Genomic DNA, 20,952 nt, shown 5'->3' on the forward strand with positions numbered 1-20,952 from the left:
CATTATGTTTATAGAATCATTTGTTTAAAATCGATTAGTGTCAGCTTGTATTCAAATAAGCCAAACATGTACATGATGCCCCACAATTAATTTTGAACAGAATCAATTTTAGACTAATGAAATTTTGGCTGGGCCGAACACAAACACACAAGCTCGCTCAACATAGGCTTGTTTAAACCCAACACTACATCTTCCATTCAAAGCAGGGCAAAAACCTTTCCATGTTCGGAAGCATAATGTGATGAAATTAAAGCACTCTCATTTAGATCATATGCTCTCCATATCTTTTTTTTATTTTTATTTTTAAAGTGTAAATTTAATGATATATACATTATGATGTAAGAAGTATAAGTTTAACGATCTAAGCACTATGGTGTAAGTATTCAAAAAAACAATTGAATCAATTCCTTGGCTCCAGACCACGTCTAGCTTACCAAAACCTAAATCAAACCTGATACATAAATCCCACCCAAAACTCTTCATAAACTTTATCACAAATCTATTATATTACATGATCTAACTACACTGGAGAAACCTTCATACAAATCCATGCTCCTATAAATCTTACTACAAGCTCTTTTTTACTTCCATGCAAAGCCACTTCTAACTTCAGATGAACATGACCAATAAAAATCCTCCACCCATTGAACATACCGTTGCCCCCAACGCCTATAGTTACTCCAAAATCACAATTGCCAACAAGAAGCCTTTTTTATCCCACTATGTGGGGTTGACTATATGAAACTTTTTTCTCCATTTTGTCATATTAAGAGTTAAATTCTTATTTAAATAAAAAAAAATTATTTTTATTACTTTCTAATCATGTATTTATAGATCTACATCTACCTTTCTTAACATAAGCTGAATCTAATACATATATTCTCCAAACAAGATTATTAGAAGGCCGACATTTTATATGACCAAACCATCTAAAAAACTCTCTAATCTCATTTCCCACAGGAGCTACTCCACCATTTTCACGTATATATTCATTTTGCATTCTTTCTCTAAGTGTAAAGCCACTCATCCACCTAAGCATCCTCCTCTCTACAACTCCTGATTTAATTTTATGGTTCTCTTTTAATGATCAACATTCTACGCCATAAAGCATTGAATGTCTCATCATCATCTTATAAAATTTTCCCTCAAGTTTGAGGGTTACTTTTCTATTATGCCACAGGCTCGATGCATTACTCCACTTCAACCATCCAACTTAAATTATACTAATAATATCCCATCTATTTCACCATCACCTTGAACAATAGACCCGAGATCTCTAAAATATTCACTCTTTTAATGACTTGATCACCAAATATCACAATCCCACCACTAGATATATTACTATTAAAATTGCACTCCATGTATTTGATTTTAGATCTACTCAAATAGAAACCTTTAAAGTCTAAGTTCGAACTCCATAATTCAAGTTTTTCATCAATTCCCTCACTAGTCTTATCAACTAGAAGAATATCATCAGCAAAAAACATACACCAAAGTACATTCTCTTGCAAATGTCTCGTAAAATCATCTATAACTAAAGCAAAAAAGATATGGACTTAAAATTAATCCTTGATGTAATCCAACTGAAGTAGAAAAATACACTATAAGTGGAAATGTAGGGTTAGAGAGAGGCTACAAGCATCCAATCGCCACCTGGGCTCTGCTTCAATAGAATACATAATTATACCTTATTCACAAAACTACCTTTGTAGATATAAGCATTCAAAAATATCATTATAGCTACCTTCAATTAATCTAGTAGCAGGATTTAGAAACAAGTGCCTCCAACTCATCCACAACTGCAACATAGCAAAAGTAGAATTGCTCCTGAAAATCATTGAAAAAAAAAAAGTTAGGCCATACTGCCAACAACAAATTCTTAGAAAAACTAGTTAATTCAAGATCAGATAGCCATTAAAAATATTGCTGCAGCCCAATCATATGCTATCCTAGTAAAGGAGTATATAGGCAATTGAAAAACAATCGCGGAGTTTTAATATCACAACACTTGATCTATAAAAGTAATCTGAATTTGTAAAAGATAACTTAATCAGAGACTCTGGTAGCTTCATTCTAAACGAGTAAATGCTGCCAAATTAAACAAAGCCTAATAATTAATAGTGGAGTAAAATGATTATTAGTTGCACCAAGGAAAAGTGCCGTGATTTTTTTATTATTTGTAACAATCACTTAATAAATGATCTGCCAAAAACAAAAGCAAAATAAATTGCTAACATTATTTGAAATCAAAGATGTTGCCTACCACTGTCTGAACCATCCCCATCCGCTGTGATCTAAAATCAGCAACAGTTTTAGCAAGATCTAAAGAAGACATATCACCAATGAGAATTCTTTGGATGGTGTTATGAATTGCACAATATGTACCAGTTCGACCAATGCCTGCACTGAGCAAGTTAGAGACTTATTAATAACAGTGATCAATTTATCAGAGGGTAGCAGATGCAGGATGATCTTAAAATACAATAAAAATGATGACAACGGGTATAAAAAGGAATAGAACAGTTTCAACATCCATAACAAGAATTTTATTTATGCCATAAACTGTCATACATGACTAAAAAATTTTAAATTTATATTTGAAAAAGATAGCAAATACTAATAAACTATATCAAAATTAATAACAATAATTAGAATAGCACTAAGAAAATAATGAAAATCTACAAAATATAAAATAAGTCCAATATCTGTAACAAAATACGAATTAAAAATTTAAGTCCACATAAATTCGATCAGAGTTTGAGTGTATATTAAAACTACATTAATTTAATAACTATAAGACTTAAACCTGCAATGCACAACGATTGGCCCAAGATTAGCCGAAATATTATATGTGATCTTCAGAATTTCTCTAACAATGACAGTATCTTGAGGTACTCCATGATCAGGCCAATCAGGGTAATGAATATGCAGAACATTCATGGAAGATTCTTGAGACTGTAAGAAAGAGGGACAAGATTGAAATGTTAGCCATACTTACGAAAATAAATCAAAATTAAGCATGATGTTATAAAGGCAAAGCGGTAAGATGCTTAAAATTAATCAATGCTTGAGTATACAACCAGTTCAACAATGCCACTTCAACATCTGTCATTATAAAACAGTCCATTAAATTAAGAATAAGTCGAAATATTTCCAGCTTGGTAATGTGGGGAAGCATTTTCATTAAACACCACATATTTGTGTGAGGTATGTTTTCATTCATGACTGGTGTTACCATAACCATAAAACGGCATGGCAGAATTGGTATGACTTCTGTTTTATAGCATCCTCACAGACTATGTTTCCCTTAATAATTGTAATCATGTTCTGCATTAAGGTCTGGAGAAGCGTGATACAATGGAGAAGCATGAATGACAAATTTAATCCGGTGCCTTCAAGACAGACTTATGTTTACTTTTGCAGAAACCCACTGTACTATATGTTATATATTGAATTTAATGATTATGCACAAAATCAACATACTCTACGCTCTATGCTAAAGTGAGCATTTTGGAGCATCAGCAGCAAAATTACAAAGGTGTTATTATTTTCCACAGCCAAAGCAGCCGTAGTTGCATATTTCAAATGAAAAATGCAAGGGTGGAAAGCAGCAGTGAAAAAAACCACTTTTCATTAAATTTCGCATTTATATGATCTGGTAAATGGATGTTTCCATTGGGGGATGGTTATGTTGCCACACCGATGTGCATTCCTAATAGCACCCATGAGGGCATTGACATAAAATCACATTTTCTGACCTTTAGGCGGAAAATATCCAGGTAAAAATGAAATCAACACAAAGTGATATGACACAAAACACCTTCACATCGCACAAAAGAAGCTGTCCTAAAATCTTGCAAAATAAGGTCTCTTTACCTCTTTCTTCTTCACCTCCAAGCAACGAAGAACTAATGAAGAGTCAGTTATTCTTTCCCATTTGTTGCACAAACTAATCTTTCCAAACTCTCGGGTTCCATTCTCTACTTGAAAATAATCAGCACACTTTTTCATCATCTGTGAAATATGGTAGGAGAATAATATTAAAAGCCAGTATTAAAGGCACATTGAAACAAATTCTTCATTGATACTAGCACCTATAAAAATAAAATACAAAATAAAAAATTTAAATCAATTATCAACAAATATACGGATTCTGCATGCACAGGGAAATGTTCAATTATGTTTCTCGGGACTACTGAAGCAAAGAAAGGACATCAAACATATCACAATACTACTCGCATAGCAATTCCAAATTGAAAAAATGAAGCCTCTGATATATATTGTTATTTTTCCAAATAAAATATCTAAAAGCTAATATCCAATTCATAAAAATAAAATAAAATAAAATAAAATTCAAAGGTATTGCAATGTTAATATCAAAACAACCAAAACAACAATAAATCATAATTCGATTTCACTTTCCAACATCCAAAATTTCCTAATGAAAAGCTTTTACACCCAGGGAGAAGAATATGACATTATTAATTCACTTTCTTAAGAAAAAAGGGGCAATTTCCTGCATATCCCTCAACTTGACCATTTACAAAACTAACAGCTAACAAAGTCGGCTTGCAAATCCGATCACAAATGTTTTTTTGAAGAGCATAACAAAGCATCAACTCATATTTTTTTATTTTTTTAAATTCATAATGAGTTAGCTGTGACACATTCCTGTGTCACATTCAAATGCAATGGTTTGATAGGTCATATTTAGGGCTAGGGGTTAATTTCATAAATAGTCAAGTTTTAAGTGGGTATCTATAATTTCCCAAAGAAAAACATTAATCAAATCTAATGCATATAGTGGATTATTAGTGATTTGTGTGCGCTATCACATAGGGCACAGAGCTTCACCTTTTCATAAAGCACGCTATGAAATTTTTGACTGGGAAGTTGGTTTCAAAAATCCGTGCTAAAAGCTGGTTTTTGGAGGCATGAAAACTAACTAGAGAATTTTCATCCAACAGAGTTCCATTATTATCAAACAAAAAAAATCTAATTCAATTTCTCTTTTCCACCATCTACAAAACTAACAGCTAACTAAGTCAACTTGTAAATCCGATCACCAAAGTTTTGAAGAGAATAATAACAAAGCACCAACTCATATTTGTTTATTTCTTTAAATTCATAATGAGTTAGCTGTGGCACATTCCTGTGTCACATTCAAATGCAAAGGTTTGATAGGTAATATTTAGGGCTAGGTGTTAATTTCGTAAATAGTCAAGTTTTAAGTGGGTATCTATAATTTCCCCAAAGAAAAACATTGATCTAATCTCATGCATATAGTGGATTATTAGTGATTTGTCTGCTATCACATAGGACACATTTTGTTGAGCCTTTTCATAAAGCATGCTATGAAATTTTTGACTGGGAAGTTGGTTTCAAAAATCCGTGCTAAAAGCTGGTTTTTTGAGGCATGAAAACTAGCTAGAGAATTTTCATCCAACAGAGTTCCATTATTATCAAACAAAACAGCTAATTCAATTTCTCCTTTCCGCCATCAAATACAGCCCAGTCAGGACCTTCTACCCTTAGATGAATCTGACAATAACCTAGATTTCTGGATTCACTTCAATTTAGAAAAGTAAGAAAAAAAACGATTTAACGTCAAGCATATAGTAGACTACAATCAATTTGCATTTTCAGATATTTCTACACATGGCTTGGAAGCTCCAAGTAGTATAACAAACCCCTACTATAATTTACTAATTTAAAAATAATAGTGAGTGATGAACATTCACATTTGAGCATCATAATACCTTGAACCTTAATTTCCAAAATCACCAATAACGTCCATAACCAACTATAATTGCTCAATAAAGTCCAATGCACAGCACTTTTACATTGAGATCTCTTATCAAGTCAAATTTATATATTAGAAAGAAATGAAAGACTAAGAATAAGATAATTAAATATAGATTAAGAAAGAAAGAGGCCCTCACAAATTCAATCTGAAAAGAGGAGGTTGCTTTCTGTTGTGAAAGTTTAAATGAATCTTGAAGACAGGATGAAACAAAGCGTGAGATCAAGGAAAAAATATATAAAAACATAAAAATAAAAAACTAATAATAAAAAAATAAAAATAAATAAAAAAGGAGAAAATATAGCTTCTCATTCATTGCCTGATGAATGCATGGAACATTGCCTGATGAATGCATGGGAACACAAATAAACTTTATCACGAAACATGAACGACAAAAGCATATTATAATTTCTTGTACTAAAGAAGTATAATAAATATTGACCGAAAAAAATAACTGTAGATTTGGTAACATGGCCAATGAATTGTCAAGTTGCTAAGGGTTAACAAACAAAAGAACATTGGAATTTAAACGCTAAAATTCTTTTGAATGTCAAAAACTTAGTTATGGAAGCTAGCAACATTGAAATTATTCTAATAGACAAAATGATACCATCAAAATATATTTACCTCAATGTATTCTAAGAAACCACAAAGACGAAAGGTTAAAATGTATTCTACGTCGACAAAGTCATCAACTCTTTCATCAACAATGTGCATTCTTAAAAAGGATGACTTTGTACCAGAAGTTTTCATAATTAAGTACCTTTGGATTATCAACTGCAGTAAGCATCACAATAGCTGGGCAACGGTATTGCATTACCATCTCCCAAAAGTCCTCAAAGGTATCTGGAAGTGGACCTTGAGTAGCAATAAACCTTGAGAGGTGTTCCGAAAAACCAGCCTATGACCCAGGAATATTATGACAGCTTACAATATGTTTTAGCTTAAAAACTAAAAGGGTGAAGTATGAACACACCGTAATAAAGCTCGCATTTATATAGTCACCATTGAAATGTCCACCCTCTTCAGTTGAATTAAGCACAACCCTTGAACTGTCATCTGAAAGACAAATTAAAAGATAATTTCATAAATCCTCATAGAGAATGTTATTTACGTTGTTAATGACACCAAATCACATTCTTTGCCATTTGGATGAACATGAAGGAAAAAGAGTTATTGGGTGGATTACATGGAATCACGTCAGTATAACGATTTTTCTGGAAATTGTCAACCTGAAGAGCAACCTTACACTTTCTTAAAAAATCTAGCTTCGTCAACCTCATGTCCTGCAGTTAAAGTTATCAAACGATCACTACAAAAAACAAGTATAAATAAAGAGAAGAAAACTTTAAATGTTATTTGGCATGAGATTTAAAGCATGGTTTTGCAAGGATTTAACTCATCTCCCGCAAAACAGTTTTTTGTGGGTGCAAAATCCAGGAGTTTGTCATTTTTGTTCTCAATTTGGCAGGATTAACTTAATCCTTCTATCACTACAATTTATGGGATTTAGCTTTTTCACCATTTCCCTTCCCTATTCTTCACGACTAGATGCGGCCTTCTTTTTCCTCTCATAGTTTTAGTATTCTTCCTCACCTAACCACTTTGATCTTCTTCCTCCACTTGCCACTGCAATCCACTTATTCTACGCAAGATTTGCTCTTCTTTTGACACCAAAAGCTAGTTGTTGAGTGAAAGTTTGAAATGAAATATGTTTTATGGGCTTAATATTAATCAATAAGAGTAGTACAATATTTATAAGATAAGATACTTAATATCCTTACACATCAAATTTCAATCATAACTAGCCAAAACAAATCTATATAAAAATTAAAAATTCAAATAAAAAAGGGGTCATTCGATTGATTTTGACAGTCATTCATTCATTTCCTACTGGAGAAACCATCCCTATACGATGATCTCTTTCCTTTTTCCTTAAAATTCAATGAATGCCTCCTTAGATCCCATTCATCCTTTCCACACTCCCCTTCAAGTTTGATGGTAGATAACATTCAATCTCAATGTAATAATAAAAAATTAGATTTGAGCAATCCTTTTGTAAGGATTTATGCTTTTTGAGAATTAGAAATGTGCGGATAATTCTTGCTTCATGCCTTTCCCTTTCCAAGTGGAGATCAACCTCAACAAGTTTGGTTCCATAGGTTTCACAATATTGTTTCATAAAAAAAATCTATAGTTTGGTATAGTTTAACCAAAACCCATTGTAATCATCGTAGTTCACAAATCAAATTGGTCATGACTATATTGAGCTTCAACACTACTCCAAACTACCGTATTTGTCTTTTGCTCCAGCATGTGACACCCCATACATGGGTTGAACCTATTGTGATAGTTATGTCAATAATATAACCTCCCCAATATGCATCAAAATAGGCATCATTATTATGTTGACTGTTTTTTTTTTAAGTAGTCCCTTTCGAAGACAAATTTTCAAATATATCAAAATAAATTGACTTACTAAGCTTACAATAAAGGTTAAGTCAAGACATGAGTTGCATAAATAAATTAATTTTCCCTATAGAATTTGATACCAAGTGATATCAATAAGTTCATCGGTTCATCCTCGTCTTCTATAAGATATATTTTTGACCCATTTGGAGTGTTAACAAGTCTACATCTGCTCATTCTAATTTCATTCAGAAGATCTGGAATATACCTCCTTTGAGAAACCATATGCTACTCTTTGAACTTCCAATCTCCAAAAAATATTTGATATCTTTCAAATTCCTTGATTCAAATTTTGCAACAAGATTCTTCTTTAGTAGGTCTATTTCATCCACATTATCACCTATGAAGATCATGTTTTTCCTTCTCTTAATTGTTACATGAATATTATATGATCAATTTGGGTTGGGTTATATCCTTGATGTTTTACTAACCAGATAAATTTCTCAAATCGCATCCTTAAAGATTGTTAAAGGTCATATAATGACTTCTTTAAATAACATACCTTTTAGCCAAATTTTGTTCGAATCCAAAAAGAATACATATAAACATATTCTTTTAAGTTTCTATTTTTAGATTGCATTTGTGATATCAAGTTGTAGTAGCGAAAATTCAATTAATAGATAGTAAGATTTTTATAGCATTCAATTTAGCTACTGTCAGAGAATTGGAGAGGGAAAATGCTTAATTTTATTACACAAAATTATCCCTATTTATAGATCCATATAAGATATCTTAAAAAGGAAACAAATAATTATAAAATATTATATAATTGTCCTAATATAATCCTTCATAAATCAGCCACCCAAATAAGGAAGTAGATAAACGTGATCTAGGTGAGCCTCCCACGTAACCCAAGTTAGCCATGGGATCAAAGACTAAGGGACGACTGGGATTTAACACTCCCCCTCCAGCTAGGGAATACAAATATGTCATTTAAATCGTGATAATTAGTCCAAAAAAGGTAAAGTTATCCATTTACAACGTGATATTTTATAAGTATTTGCTAATTTACTGCATATTTATTGAGTATTTGCTGAGCATTTACAAATACTTAGCAAATACTCATTAAATATGCAATAATCCAGATAGTCTACCCCTCCGGACTTCGCAGAAAATAATTTTTCCTCTTCTAAAGAGAATCCCCTTCCCTGAATTTTCATTGAGGTAGTGTAGTATTCAATCTACTGCTTGTAATGTGAGTTTACTTTGGATTCTGTATGAACTGACTAAACATGCTTATAGCAAAGACTATATCTAGTTTGGTGTGAAAAAAGTAGAACAATTTCCCCAAAATCCTCTAGTAAGCTCTATTATCTATGTATGGATCCTCTTAAGCTTCCCCCAATTTGAGATTTGGTTCTACTGGTGTTAATACTGATTTACAAGCTAGTTTATATATTTATTTAATAAGATCAGTAATGTGTTTTTGTTGAAAAATGAAGATTCTCTGCAAGAGTGGGCCACTTCAATTCCTAGGAAATATTTCAATCTAAAAAATTCTTTGATCTCAAATTTCTTAGCAAGACATTTTCTTATAATCATTTTCTCTTTTCATCATTCCTAGACAAGATGATATCATTCACATAAACTAATAAAACTGTGACTTCCCTTAAGTCTGAGTGCCTGAAGAATAATGTGAGGTTCCCTTGGCTCTCTCGATATACATTGAGTAGCATGACCTTTGAGAATCTTTCAAATTAAGCTCTAGGTAACTGTATTAGCCCCTATAGAGCCTTATTTAACCTATACACATTGTCACCCCCAGAATTCTCCTTGAATCCTTATGAAACTTCCATAAATATTTCTTCCTCCAGTCCCCTTATAGGAATTTTCAGCATCCAGTTGTTCTAGATACCAATTATAATTAGATGTTAGGGAGAACAGGATCCTAATAGTGTTCATCTTGGCCACAAGTACAGAAGTTTTCTGATAGTCAATGTTATACTTCTGAGTGTACCATTTCGCTATCAATCTTGCCTTATACCTTACTAGTGTACAATCGGCTTTGTATTTCATAGATAATACCCATCTGTAGACGACTAGTCTTTTATCTACTAGTTGGTCAGTGATCTCCTTGGTCTTATTCTTCTCTATGGCATGCATTTAATCTTTCATGGGACTTCTTCAATTCTCATTAAATAAGGCCTCATAAATATTATTAAGAATATGAATATCATTTAGCGTGATGTGTGAAGGTGAGAAAATATAGAAGAATACAAAGTTATTTATGGAGTACATGGAAGGTTTTTTGGTGAACTTGTGTTTACCTCAATTTTTGGAGACAATTCAGATTCTTGGATTTGCTCGGTACCATAGTTTGTATTTGTATGTCTAGAAAATACTTTTTCAAACCATATGTTATCCATAATAACTTTGTCCTAAATTTTCCTAGCTTTGGTTTTAAGAATAGGTGGATCAATTTGAGGTGGATCTTGAAGGTCAAGGGGAGCAACCTAAATTTCCTCATCTTCCTAAGTTTCAATCTCCCTCTGAAGATGAGATTTTGTGAAATAAAATTTTTTTTGTCAAAAAGTGACGTCAACAGATACAATGATTTTCAACAAGAGGGGTGATAACACTTATAACAACTCTGGATAGATGAATATCTAACAAAGATACATTTGAGTGCTCTTAAATCTAACTTTCCTCAGTTTTGGCTGTGACTATGAGTATATATAGTGCACCCAAAAAATCTAGGTGTGAGATTGTTATGGGTTTGGAATTTAGGGTAAAAAGATGACAGAATATCAATTGATATTTTTAATCCCAAGGTTTTTGAAGGTAATCAGTTTATGTCATATGTGGCAGTTAGAAGGGCTTCCCCCCAATAGGATTTGGGTGCTTTGTGGTGGAACAGAAGTGCACGTGTATAAGCAAGAAAGTTGCCATTTTTTTTCTGCAACTCCCTTTTTTGTGGGGTGTAAATGCAAAAAGACTCATGAATGATACCTTCATTTTTAAAATAGGAGATAGAATTTGGTTGAAATAATCTTTGGCATTGTCGGAATGAAATTTCCTTATTTTCACCCCGAATTGATTTTGGATCATAGTGTGAAAAATGGGGAGGATAGTGCTAACATCGGATTTATTATTGGGGAGAAATATGCAAAAGATTCAAGTGCACTAGTCAATGAAGAATACAAATCATCGAGCCCCTGAAATGTTAAGGATTTTTTAGGGTCTCCAGATATCACTATGAATAAAATAGAAGGGAGTATGACATCTCTCATTTTTGCTTGAAAAAAACTCGTTTATGCATGAGTAACTCACAGGTTTCACAATAAAATCATTCTTTTTTCAACTAATAAAAAAGTTTCAGATGTTTTTTAAGACATCAAAATATGGATGTCCTAATTTAAAATGATGCTACCAAATAATAAAATTTTTATTAAATTGGGATAATATAGAATAGCTATTATTGATAATAGTGAATTTATTCAGCTCTTCCAGGTTGGACAGTCCATCTTTCTCCATAGAGAGTCAAATCTTCTTCTATGATCCCTAGTCTTGAAATAAACAAGTATGGTTAAATAGGACTTCGCAATTATGGTCACTGCAAGTTTTTTGTATGGAGATTATATTTGTGGATAATTGAGATATGTGGAGCACATTTTTTAGAATAAGAAAGGGAGATAAAGGTATATCTCCATGAGAACCATCAATAGTGATAATTTTCTTATTACTCGAGCAAGAAATGTAGTTGATGAAGTGAGTAATGAAATGTGTCATGTGATATGTGAAACCTGAGTCAATGGTTCATAAACGTTTCAAATGATTTCTAAAGACACTTAATCTGATGGATAGAAAATTAATTGAAAGTGCAAGAGAAGAAGATGTAGGTGATTTTTCAAGGGATGTCAAGAGTTATTTTAGCTTATCAATCTTTATTGAGTTCTCTAAAGCTGGACTGTATTTTTAGGTTGGGCTGACTTTTTGTAATGCTATCATGTGATGTCCGCTTTTTTATGCCACTCCTTAGGGGTTTTCCATGTAAGTTCTAGCATGTCTCCTTTGTGTCTTAATTTCTTGCAATAGTTGTACCAAAGGGAGTCATTGTATTTAGGATTTGAGGAATCCATATCTCTTTCCTTCCATAGCGCCTCTTTGATTATCACCATTGCTAAACCAATAACATTTGCTTCCAACATTACCCCTCGTCGGCTCTCCTTAGCCGACGAGGAATAAGAGAAATTGTCTCATTTAGTGAAAGTGTCTCATCTTTGACAAGTATTTGAACTCTAACAAGGTTAAACTCCGCAACTAATCCTATATTAAAGTCATACACTCTATCTTTCTTAATAAAGCTTTTCAGGATAACAACATTTTCTAGACCCTTGGTCTCTATACATCAATACTGATCAAGTTCTTGCCACAAGCCTTCAAGGAGAGTGTCATATTCAATCGCGGTCTTACTTATTTGTTTTGTGCTTCTCACCTTAACTTTTATTTCAAAGACTTGAGCAGCATCTCAAACTTTTGAGAAGGTTTTCCTGGCGGCATCCCATATGTCATTTCCAGTACATAGGAACAAGAAAGTATCACTAATTTTTGGAGTTATGGAATTCCACAATCATGACATAATCATGGAGTCGCTTCATTCCATGCCCAAAAAATTAAGATCTTCTTATGGTCATACTCCAAGGAGGTGATTCAACTTTCATTTTCCATTAAAGTAGATCATCACAAATTTAGATCACTTCAAGTAATTCTTCCCATTTAAGCGATAGGAAGAATGCATATTTTAGAGGCCTCATCTTCCTTGTTGCACTATAGAGTCCTCCATTTGGTCAAAGTTTAATAAGGAATTAGCTTCAAACATTGCGGTAACAAAGGATAACGATGAAGGTTATATCAATCAAGCCACCAAGGTGCAGGACAATAATGAAGGTTGTATTAGTTATATATTGATAGCAAGGGAGTAGTAGTAACAACAAGGGACGAAAATGAAGGCACGACAACAATTATGAAAGCTACCTAGAACAATAGCCCTTAGAATTCCAACAACGGCAATGAAGGCCAGTGGTGGGACAACAGGAAAGCGGATTATGTATCCTTAGGCTATTATACCTGTTAAAATCATAGAATTGGAGAGTAAAATGCTTAATTTTACTACACAAAGCTATCCATATTTATAGATCTATACAATATTTTAATAAGGAAATAAATAATTACGAAATAATGCATAATTGCCCTAATATAATCCTTCCTAAATCAGCCACCTAAATCTGGAAGGTGATTGGCATGATCCAGGTGAGCCTCCCTACGGATCGTCATGTTGGCTATGGGATTAAGGGCCAAGTAACGCCTGGGATTTAATAGCTACAAATGCAAATGTTTCTATATAGTCAATATCATAGGTTTAAGTCAACCCTTTGACAACCAACTAAGCCTTATATCTCTATCAAGAGTTCCATTTAGTTTAAACTTCATTGAAAATACTCATTTGCATCCATCTACAATCTTACCATCAGGAATGCCCACCATCTCCAATGTCTTATTTTCTCAAGAGCTCATATTTTCTCAAGAATTGCTTCCTTCATTCAAGTATTTGTGTAGCTTCCTACACATTGTTTTTAATCTTCAAAATAGAAAGCTAAGTGGAGTAAGTAAGAAAAGAGAGTAACAACTTCACATAACACATAAAATTTGACATTTGGATGATTATCATCAGTATTTAACAGCCTTAAGAAATGCAATGGGTATGCTAGGGTCATCAAGTTCCTCCCTAGAATCTGGACACAACTGAGATACGCTTTGTGACTCATGGTTTCATTTTAGGTTGGATTCATGGTTTTGCAGAGAACACTTAGGCTCCCTTCGACGAGATGATGAATTTTCTTGAGAACATGAGTCCAAGGATATTGTTCATATTTGCTTCAACTCTTCTTTTGGCATAATTATGAACTTGTGGACAATTTATAAATGATATTAAGGAGCTTTCAATATATAAACTATTATTTTTAACTATATTCTTATTTTTTATGATTGAATTTGTCATTAAAAGGATTTGAATTCAAGTTGGTTTAAGAAAAAAACAATTTTTTGAGTAATAAATCTTTGAATTCTCTCTCTCCTTGAAAATGAGACCCAAAGTAAGTTTTTGTTTCAATAAAGGATCCATCCATTCTAATAAATACTTCTTGCAAAACGATCAAAACATTTATACCCTTTTTTGGTTGTGATGTATATCCTAAAAAAATCATATTTTGTTGCTCCAAGATGTAATTCCCTATGATTTTTGTCATGATTACGGACAAATACATTACACTGGAGGATTTTCATACGAAGATTAAATGCATTCAAAGAGTAGGGAAATTATTTGAAACAAACATGAGGATTCAAATTCAAAAATTTTAAGGCCATCCAATTGATGAGATGTTGCAACTATAATGGCATCATCCCATTGATACAGGCACATGATTGGTAAAGAGTACATCTTTTATTAGTTCTAAGAGATGTTCTTTTTTTTTCTTTCAGCTATCTCATTATATTAACAAGTATCATTACAAGAACTTCAAAATTTAGCCCAAAAATTTGTCAAAAAAATATTTGTTATAATCACTCTTAAAAAGTTTTTTTTAGGTAATTATGTTTTTATCATAGTACAGAAATTTATAAAATTTCCTCAAGCTTTGATTTCCCTAAACAGACCCAACTAATCCTAATATGGTCATCAATGAAAACAGGAAACCTTTTTTTTTTTTTTCAAAACAAATAACCTTCAAAAATATTTTTGATGGTTTGCAGGATTTTGAAGGATGAGAAACAAAATCATGTTTTTCCAAGTGATAAATTTTATATTTAAAAACAAATGTTTCTATATTGTAGAATAGATTTGATAATAATCATTTGAAATACTAAAAACTAAGGTGACCAAATCTATAGTGCCACAATATTATCTCATGATTAACAAGTAAAAGAAGACTCAAAACAAGAGTAATGATCCTCTTCCCTCAGATTTGATCCATCATCACAGAAATAGCTTTTCAGGTTTCATAGTACTGTAAAGCAACCTCCCTAAGGCTAGTTCCTAAAACTCATAACAAATGGATAAAAATTAACAATGACAATTCTGATCAAGAGTTAATTTACTAATTCATAAGAGATTGAATGATAAATTTGAAACATGACAAACATTATGACAAGTAAATAAGGGGTAAATTTCAACTGAATCAATCCTGAGTATAGCCAATGACACATCAGCAACTCTAATTTTTTGTTGCCAACAAAAGGTGTATAGGAATAAATAAAGGTGAGCAACTTGTCATATGATCAAATTGCTCAAAAGTCAAAAATCCCTTCATTTGGCCTAATTTTTTATAGAAAACGCAATTGTTTTACCTTGTTATGCCAAAGAACATGGAGGGCATATAAATTCTAGAGAGTTCAAAAAGAGTTTTTGCATGTGCATTATTTGTTCTTTTGTGATAGAAGATGTTTCCAAGTCGATGGATTGCTCATGAGAATCTTTAATCACAATTTAAAACCTTGCATAGGGTTTCTTCATCAATTGTTGCCTTTCATGAATTTTCTATCATGTTCACTTTGTGACATAATTTTTTGCAATGCTCATAACATGAATTCTTTTTTCTTTTTCTCTGTCAACATTCGATCCTTGAAAGAACAAAGCAAAATTTTCAATCATAGAATACATATTAGGTGTTGTCTTGCTAATCAGTACCCTTTTTCTACATTATTCACACTAACCTCATAAAAAGCTTCACGGATGCATAGGAGAGGTTTTCCCTTTAAGATTATTCCCTTCAATTCACTTCATCTAAATTAAATTTATTCCAACAAGAAAAATATGACATGGTTATTCTCCTTTTTTTTTTTAAATCTTACATGATCATCCAAGTTCTCCTACATAAGTTCATAGCATATGATGCACAGACACAGATAGGTGACATGTCAATTATTGAAAATATAGGACATTGATACAAATTGGACAAGGTATTATAATTTTTATATCTTAAAAATAGCATATTGAAATTGCATAAGCAAAATAAAAGAATAATTCATAAATAATAAATCATTTAACTAGGACTTATGCTCAAAATCATTATCATTAGGATTTCAAATGTTAGGCATCAAGATGGGAGAAGACAATGTTGTCGAAATTCAGGCATCAATGTTGTGTAATGGGCATCAAGGGTCGGTCATCGATATTGATATGACGTTGGACAATCATTTGATGTCGAGACTGCATGAGGGCATGATTAAGAGTAAACATTGTTGGAGTCGAGCGTCAATGTAAATACAACGTCAAACATTGATTTTAGAATGGTTTTGAAACATTGATGTTCTAACGACATTGTTTGTCAATGTTGAGATAGCATTAGGTGTCATTGTGAAACCATAGTCGCACCCTCAAGAGAGAAATGAAGAAAGGAATGTTCTTGAAATGGGCATTTAACGCAGGCGATTGATTTGGGGTTGTACAGAAGCAATAAAAATTTAGCTTTTTTTAATAAATAAATTTTAAAATACAAGAAATTATATTTTTAAAAAATTCATAAAATATTTAACATCCAAGTGTCATACATTCGTGTTCAATTTGTTTTTATTTTTTTTTTTAATCAAACACATCTTCAACGCGTGTACAACATGTGTCTTATGCATGTCAAAAACACATATTATGCTCAATACATGTCAGACATTGCATAACTCGTTAAAGAGACATGTCGGTGCATCATATCATAGTTCATATCAATGATTAAACATTCGACCTTAAGGGGACGTGTAGAACCGTTGCAACACATGAGCCCAAATCAAGAATTGTGGCTAGGAAAAAAATCTAGATTGAACCAAACCAATTCAAGAAATTTAATTGTATTTCTTTAATTTGATTTATTTTAATGAAAATTAAAATTGAGTTTATTCTGATTTAAATAAGGATAAACTGATAATCTTAGATTTTAAGGAATGTCTCGAATGGTCCAACTACAATGGCTCAATAAATAAAAAATTACAATTGAGAAGGAAGAACCAACAACAAGAACAAGATAAAGATCCTAATTTAGAAAATTTTCCTATTGAATTTTTTTTTATTTAAATGTTATGTGAACTTTATGTAGTTGCTAATATTATGTAGTTTATGTGTGTTGGTTGATAAATGTATACATAAAATTAAGTTTAAAGTCTCTTTTGAAACTTAAATTTAAATTGACAAGAGGGCATAGAAATTATAATTAATTCCTTAATTAAATATAATATTTAAAAAAAAGGTGGAGTCGAACATGGTGGCTGCAATGTGTTTACATGTGGGCTCCATGGGGGGCCAACCAACCACTCAACTACTCCCTCTATTTTGGATTTGAATAGCAACTTTTGAAAACACTTATACAAGATAATATTCTCTATGGAATGAAGTTTAGAATGTTTTGAAAACTAAAATTTGGATTTAAATTACAAGGAGGTTACGCATGATGGTCCACCAAAGGGAGAGCTTGGTGGTCTTCCTATCAATTCACTTTGGTGAATAAATGCATTTGTATCTTGTTGCATTTATAAAAATTTTCTATTTAGAAAGTATTCTCTTATGTTCTTATATTAGAAATCAAAAATCACAATTTATCTCCCATAATCTCATGTTAAATCCCCTCTTGAGTTATCGGCCAAGTAATGGCTAATCTTCACAAAAATTATTAAAAAAATTTAGATTTACTTTGAATACATCCCTTTCCCACATACAAGTGTTTTTTCCAAAAGTTCCACCATCCTTGTTGAGTTTTTAAAGCCAAAATCCTATCCATAAAAAATTAGCCAGATTAGGATTTTGCAAGACCCAATAACTTCAAAATTCCTTACAAAAATCAATAAAATTCAAAATAATTATGAAAATTTTCAAATTATAACAAGACACTTCATTTAAATACTATAAGTGGTTTCATGAATTTTGGATGAATATCAAGCCTGTTCTCATCATTTGAAGACAAACTCTTGCTCTCAAATTTGACTAGTTTAAATGGTAGGCTAACCCCTATTGTAATCCCATCCTCCATTCCACCATAAAAGGAACTGCTTCAATCTATTTCTTACACCAAAACACCTCTCGGGAAGGGTTCTTAACCAATTTGAGCCTCTCCAAGTGGTCCTACATCAGGTCACCAATAGTAACAGAGCCAGGTTGAAGGAGATTGCAACTAGTCACTCCATTCAATATGGAGGAAGAAGAAAGCACTTAGAAGTGGTGAAAATTAAATCCTAACAAGGTTAGCATCTGTAAGTTGGACTTGGTTAACATCGTTTATTGATATTATATTTTTCATTACAAAAATTGTTGCTAGAATGCATGTGGTAAGCAATCCTATGAACAGTTGTAGTTCTGCTAGTTGACGCCCCTCACTAAACTTAGTCTTATCTTATTAAACTAACCATAAACTTACATCATTTGAGCATCAAATTTGATAAGTGAATGATCACTATAAAGACTTGACCTAAAGTGTGAAAAACATTTAAAAGTTGAAGTTATATTACTTAGGGTTTTGTGGTAGTATTAATGTCATTCCTTCTAGTTATCTTGTGTTAGATTGAAGGCTACATTAATTTTGAAAATCATTGTGTCATCTTTTAGTGTTCAAATCTGATTATTTTACATATTTAAAAATATATATTTGTATTTGAAATCATTTATATTGCACATTCATTGCAACAAACATGCCTCCAAAGTTAGCTAGCTTAGATCAAATAGATAACTAAGAGTATTGAAGAAAGTGCCATACAAAATGAGGAAAAATTCAATAGGCTTCAAGAAATGGCCATAAACTTAATAAAAAAGGTCCAAAATCTGAACCCTAGAACCTAGAATAACTTTTGGTAAACAATCTGTTGAGCTTTGCAATCTATATGAGAAAATTGAAGACAATCCTAGAGATGAAAATCCACTTAGAAGACATCCTTTTTGGAATCCTCATAAGAATAACCACCTTAGGCCTCATGAATCTATAAATGAAACAACACAACAAAAAAGGTTAACGTAGAAGCCCCAATCTAGGATGGAGTTCATAACCAAAAATAGGTTCTTAGACTGGCTCACCCAAATAGATGAGTAGCTAGACTGCTATTAGATGAATGATTATCAAAAAACAACATTTGCAAAAATGAAACTTATTGGTCATTCTAAGATCTAATGGAACAATATTTTGGCTAAGGAAAAAAGCATTAGTAGTACAATCTTACTTGCGTGAAGATAAAATAGATGCTTAGGATCAAATATTGTCTTAAAAATCATGAAAAGAAGCTACATGAAAAATTGATGACTTTAAAACAAGGAAGTATGCAAATAATTGAATACATAAACACTTTGAAGATCTTGTAGCTAGGACCAATTGCAGAGCTCAGGATTGACAGTTGGTCGATAAATTTTTATTGGTCTTAGAGGAGATAACAAGAATGAAATAAAACTACAAAACCTTCAGACATTAGAGGATGCCTTTGATTATGCCTCATATATATCTAAATCCAAGGATAAAACTCCTAAGCATCAATTTTCCACATAACAAGCACAAAGGTCTACTACTAATCCTAGACCTTTATTATCTAATATTTAGACTAATTGAACTATGACTGACACTACCTCAAAGAATATAAAGGACAATTTGTTTTAGTATCATAAGAAGGATCACACACAAAATCTATAACAACAATACAAGTTTGGTGATGGGCAGGTCGGACCTTGAAGATCACCTGCACATGATGCTATTGATATTGTCAAAGAACCACTAGAAGTGGTTCAAAATGCTCTGCAAGAAGACCTCACAATGTTCTTGTCATGGTAGGGCTACAGTGGATAAGAAAGACATTCGGATATATTTGGCCATGAAGTAATTGTGAGACAGAATAAGTTGATGCAAAATTTGGTTTGCAAACTAATGTAAGATTCTTCAGGTTTTTTGTTGACACTTTTTTAATAAACATTTATATGAAATAAAACTAGAAATCTAACTACGCTTGCAACCCTATACAACATATCCCAAAACCTAAATGCTAGGGAAACCCAAAAAGGGATGTTATAATAGGACGACCTGGAGGCGATCGAATTCTAGGGAAATCTTTCCCGGGGTCCGGAGCTTCCTCTTGAGGGCGACTAAGGCATCGGAACAGTGTTTAAGCTGGTCGGCTGAGAGATGGATGGGCGGCGGTGGATCGGAGCGAAGAAGCGCAGGGTCAAACGAGGCACAGGAGCCAACATTACCGGCTCCATAGACGGTGGCGGAGGAGTGAGCGGGAGATGAGCCACCACTCATCCTTCGTCGTCGACGACGGATCGCAGAGTTCCCCGTCGCTGTAGGACTTAGTGAGTCTACCACCGGAACGGCAACGAAGTATGCGTGCGCGAGGTTTCGTAGGCGAAGCCCCTGGGGTAAATTACTCCGATAAGGGTTCGTTCGGTTATTCCTCTAAAATAAAAAATAAAATAAAATAAAATAAACATTACAAAAATGTCTAAGGGAATAGAGTTTTCTACCCAAGAATAAAAATGATGTTTTCTGATCTTTGGTCCAATGGCTTTGATCCATTTAATTTAATTAATATTTTTTTATTATGAGAAAGATGATCTGAAAAGGTTCGGAGGTAATATTTCTTAAAAAAAAATAAGGCTTCACTTCTGAAATTGCATGGAAATGCAAAAGTTTTATGATTTTACGGTCAGAAAATTGTTAAGTGAATTTTTTTAA

General features: G+C 32.6%; 1 protein-coding gene across 1 annotated transcript; it reads right to left on the reverse strand.

Annotated features, from left to right (window-relative positions):
- Positions 1-1,535: 1,535 nt before the first annotated feature.
- Positions 1,536-20,665, reverse strand: LOC110110465 (protein-tyrosine-phosphatase PTP1). The gene is made up of 8 exons (XM_020841953.2): positions 20,299-20,665; positions 6,993-7,089; positions 6,780-6,862; positions 6,567-6,704; positions 3,877-4,014; positions 2,807-2,955; positions 2,264-2,405; positions 1,536-1,827 (listed from the first exon to the last, which is right to left on the reverse strand). The coding sequence occupies exons 1-8, from the start codon at positions 20,518-20,520 to the stop codon at positions 1,756-1,758; spliced, it is 1,041 nt and encodes a 346-aa protein (XP_020697612.1). The 5' UTR covers positions 20,521-20,665; the 3' UTR covers positions 1,536-1,755.
- Between the last annotated feature and the right edge of the window lie 287 nt (positions 20,666-20,952).

Source organism: Dendrobium catenatum, unplaced genomic scaffold (genome assembly GCF_001605985.2).
Source record: "Dendrobium catenatum unplaced genomic scaffold, ASM160598v2 original_scaffold_275918, whole genome shotgun sequence".
Taxonomy (NCBI): Eukaryota; Viridiplantae; Streptophyta; class Magnoliopsida; order Asparagales; family Orchidaceae; genus Dendrobium; species Dendrobium catenatum.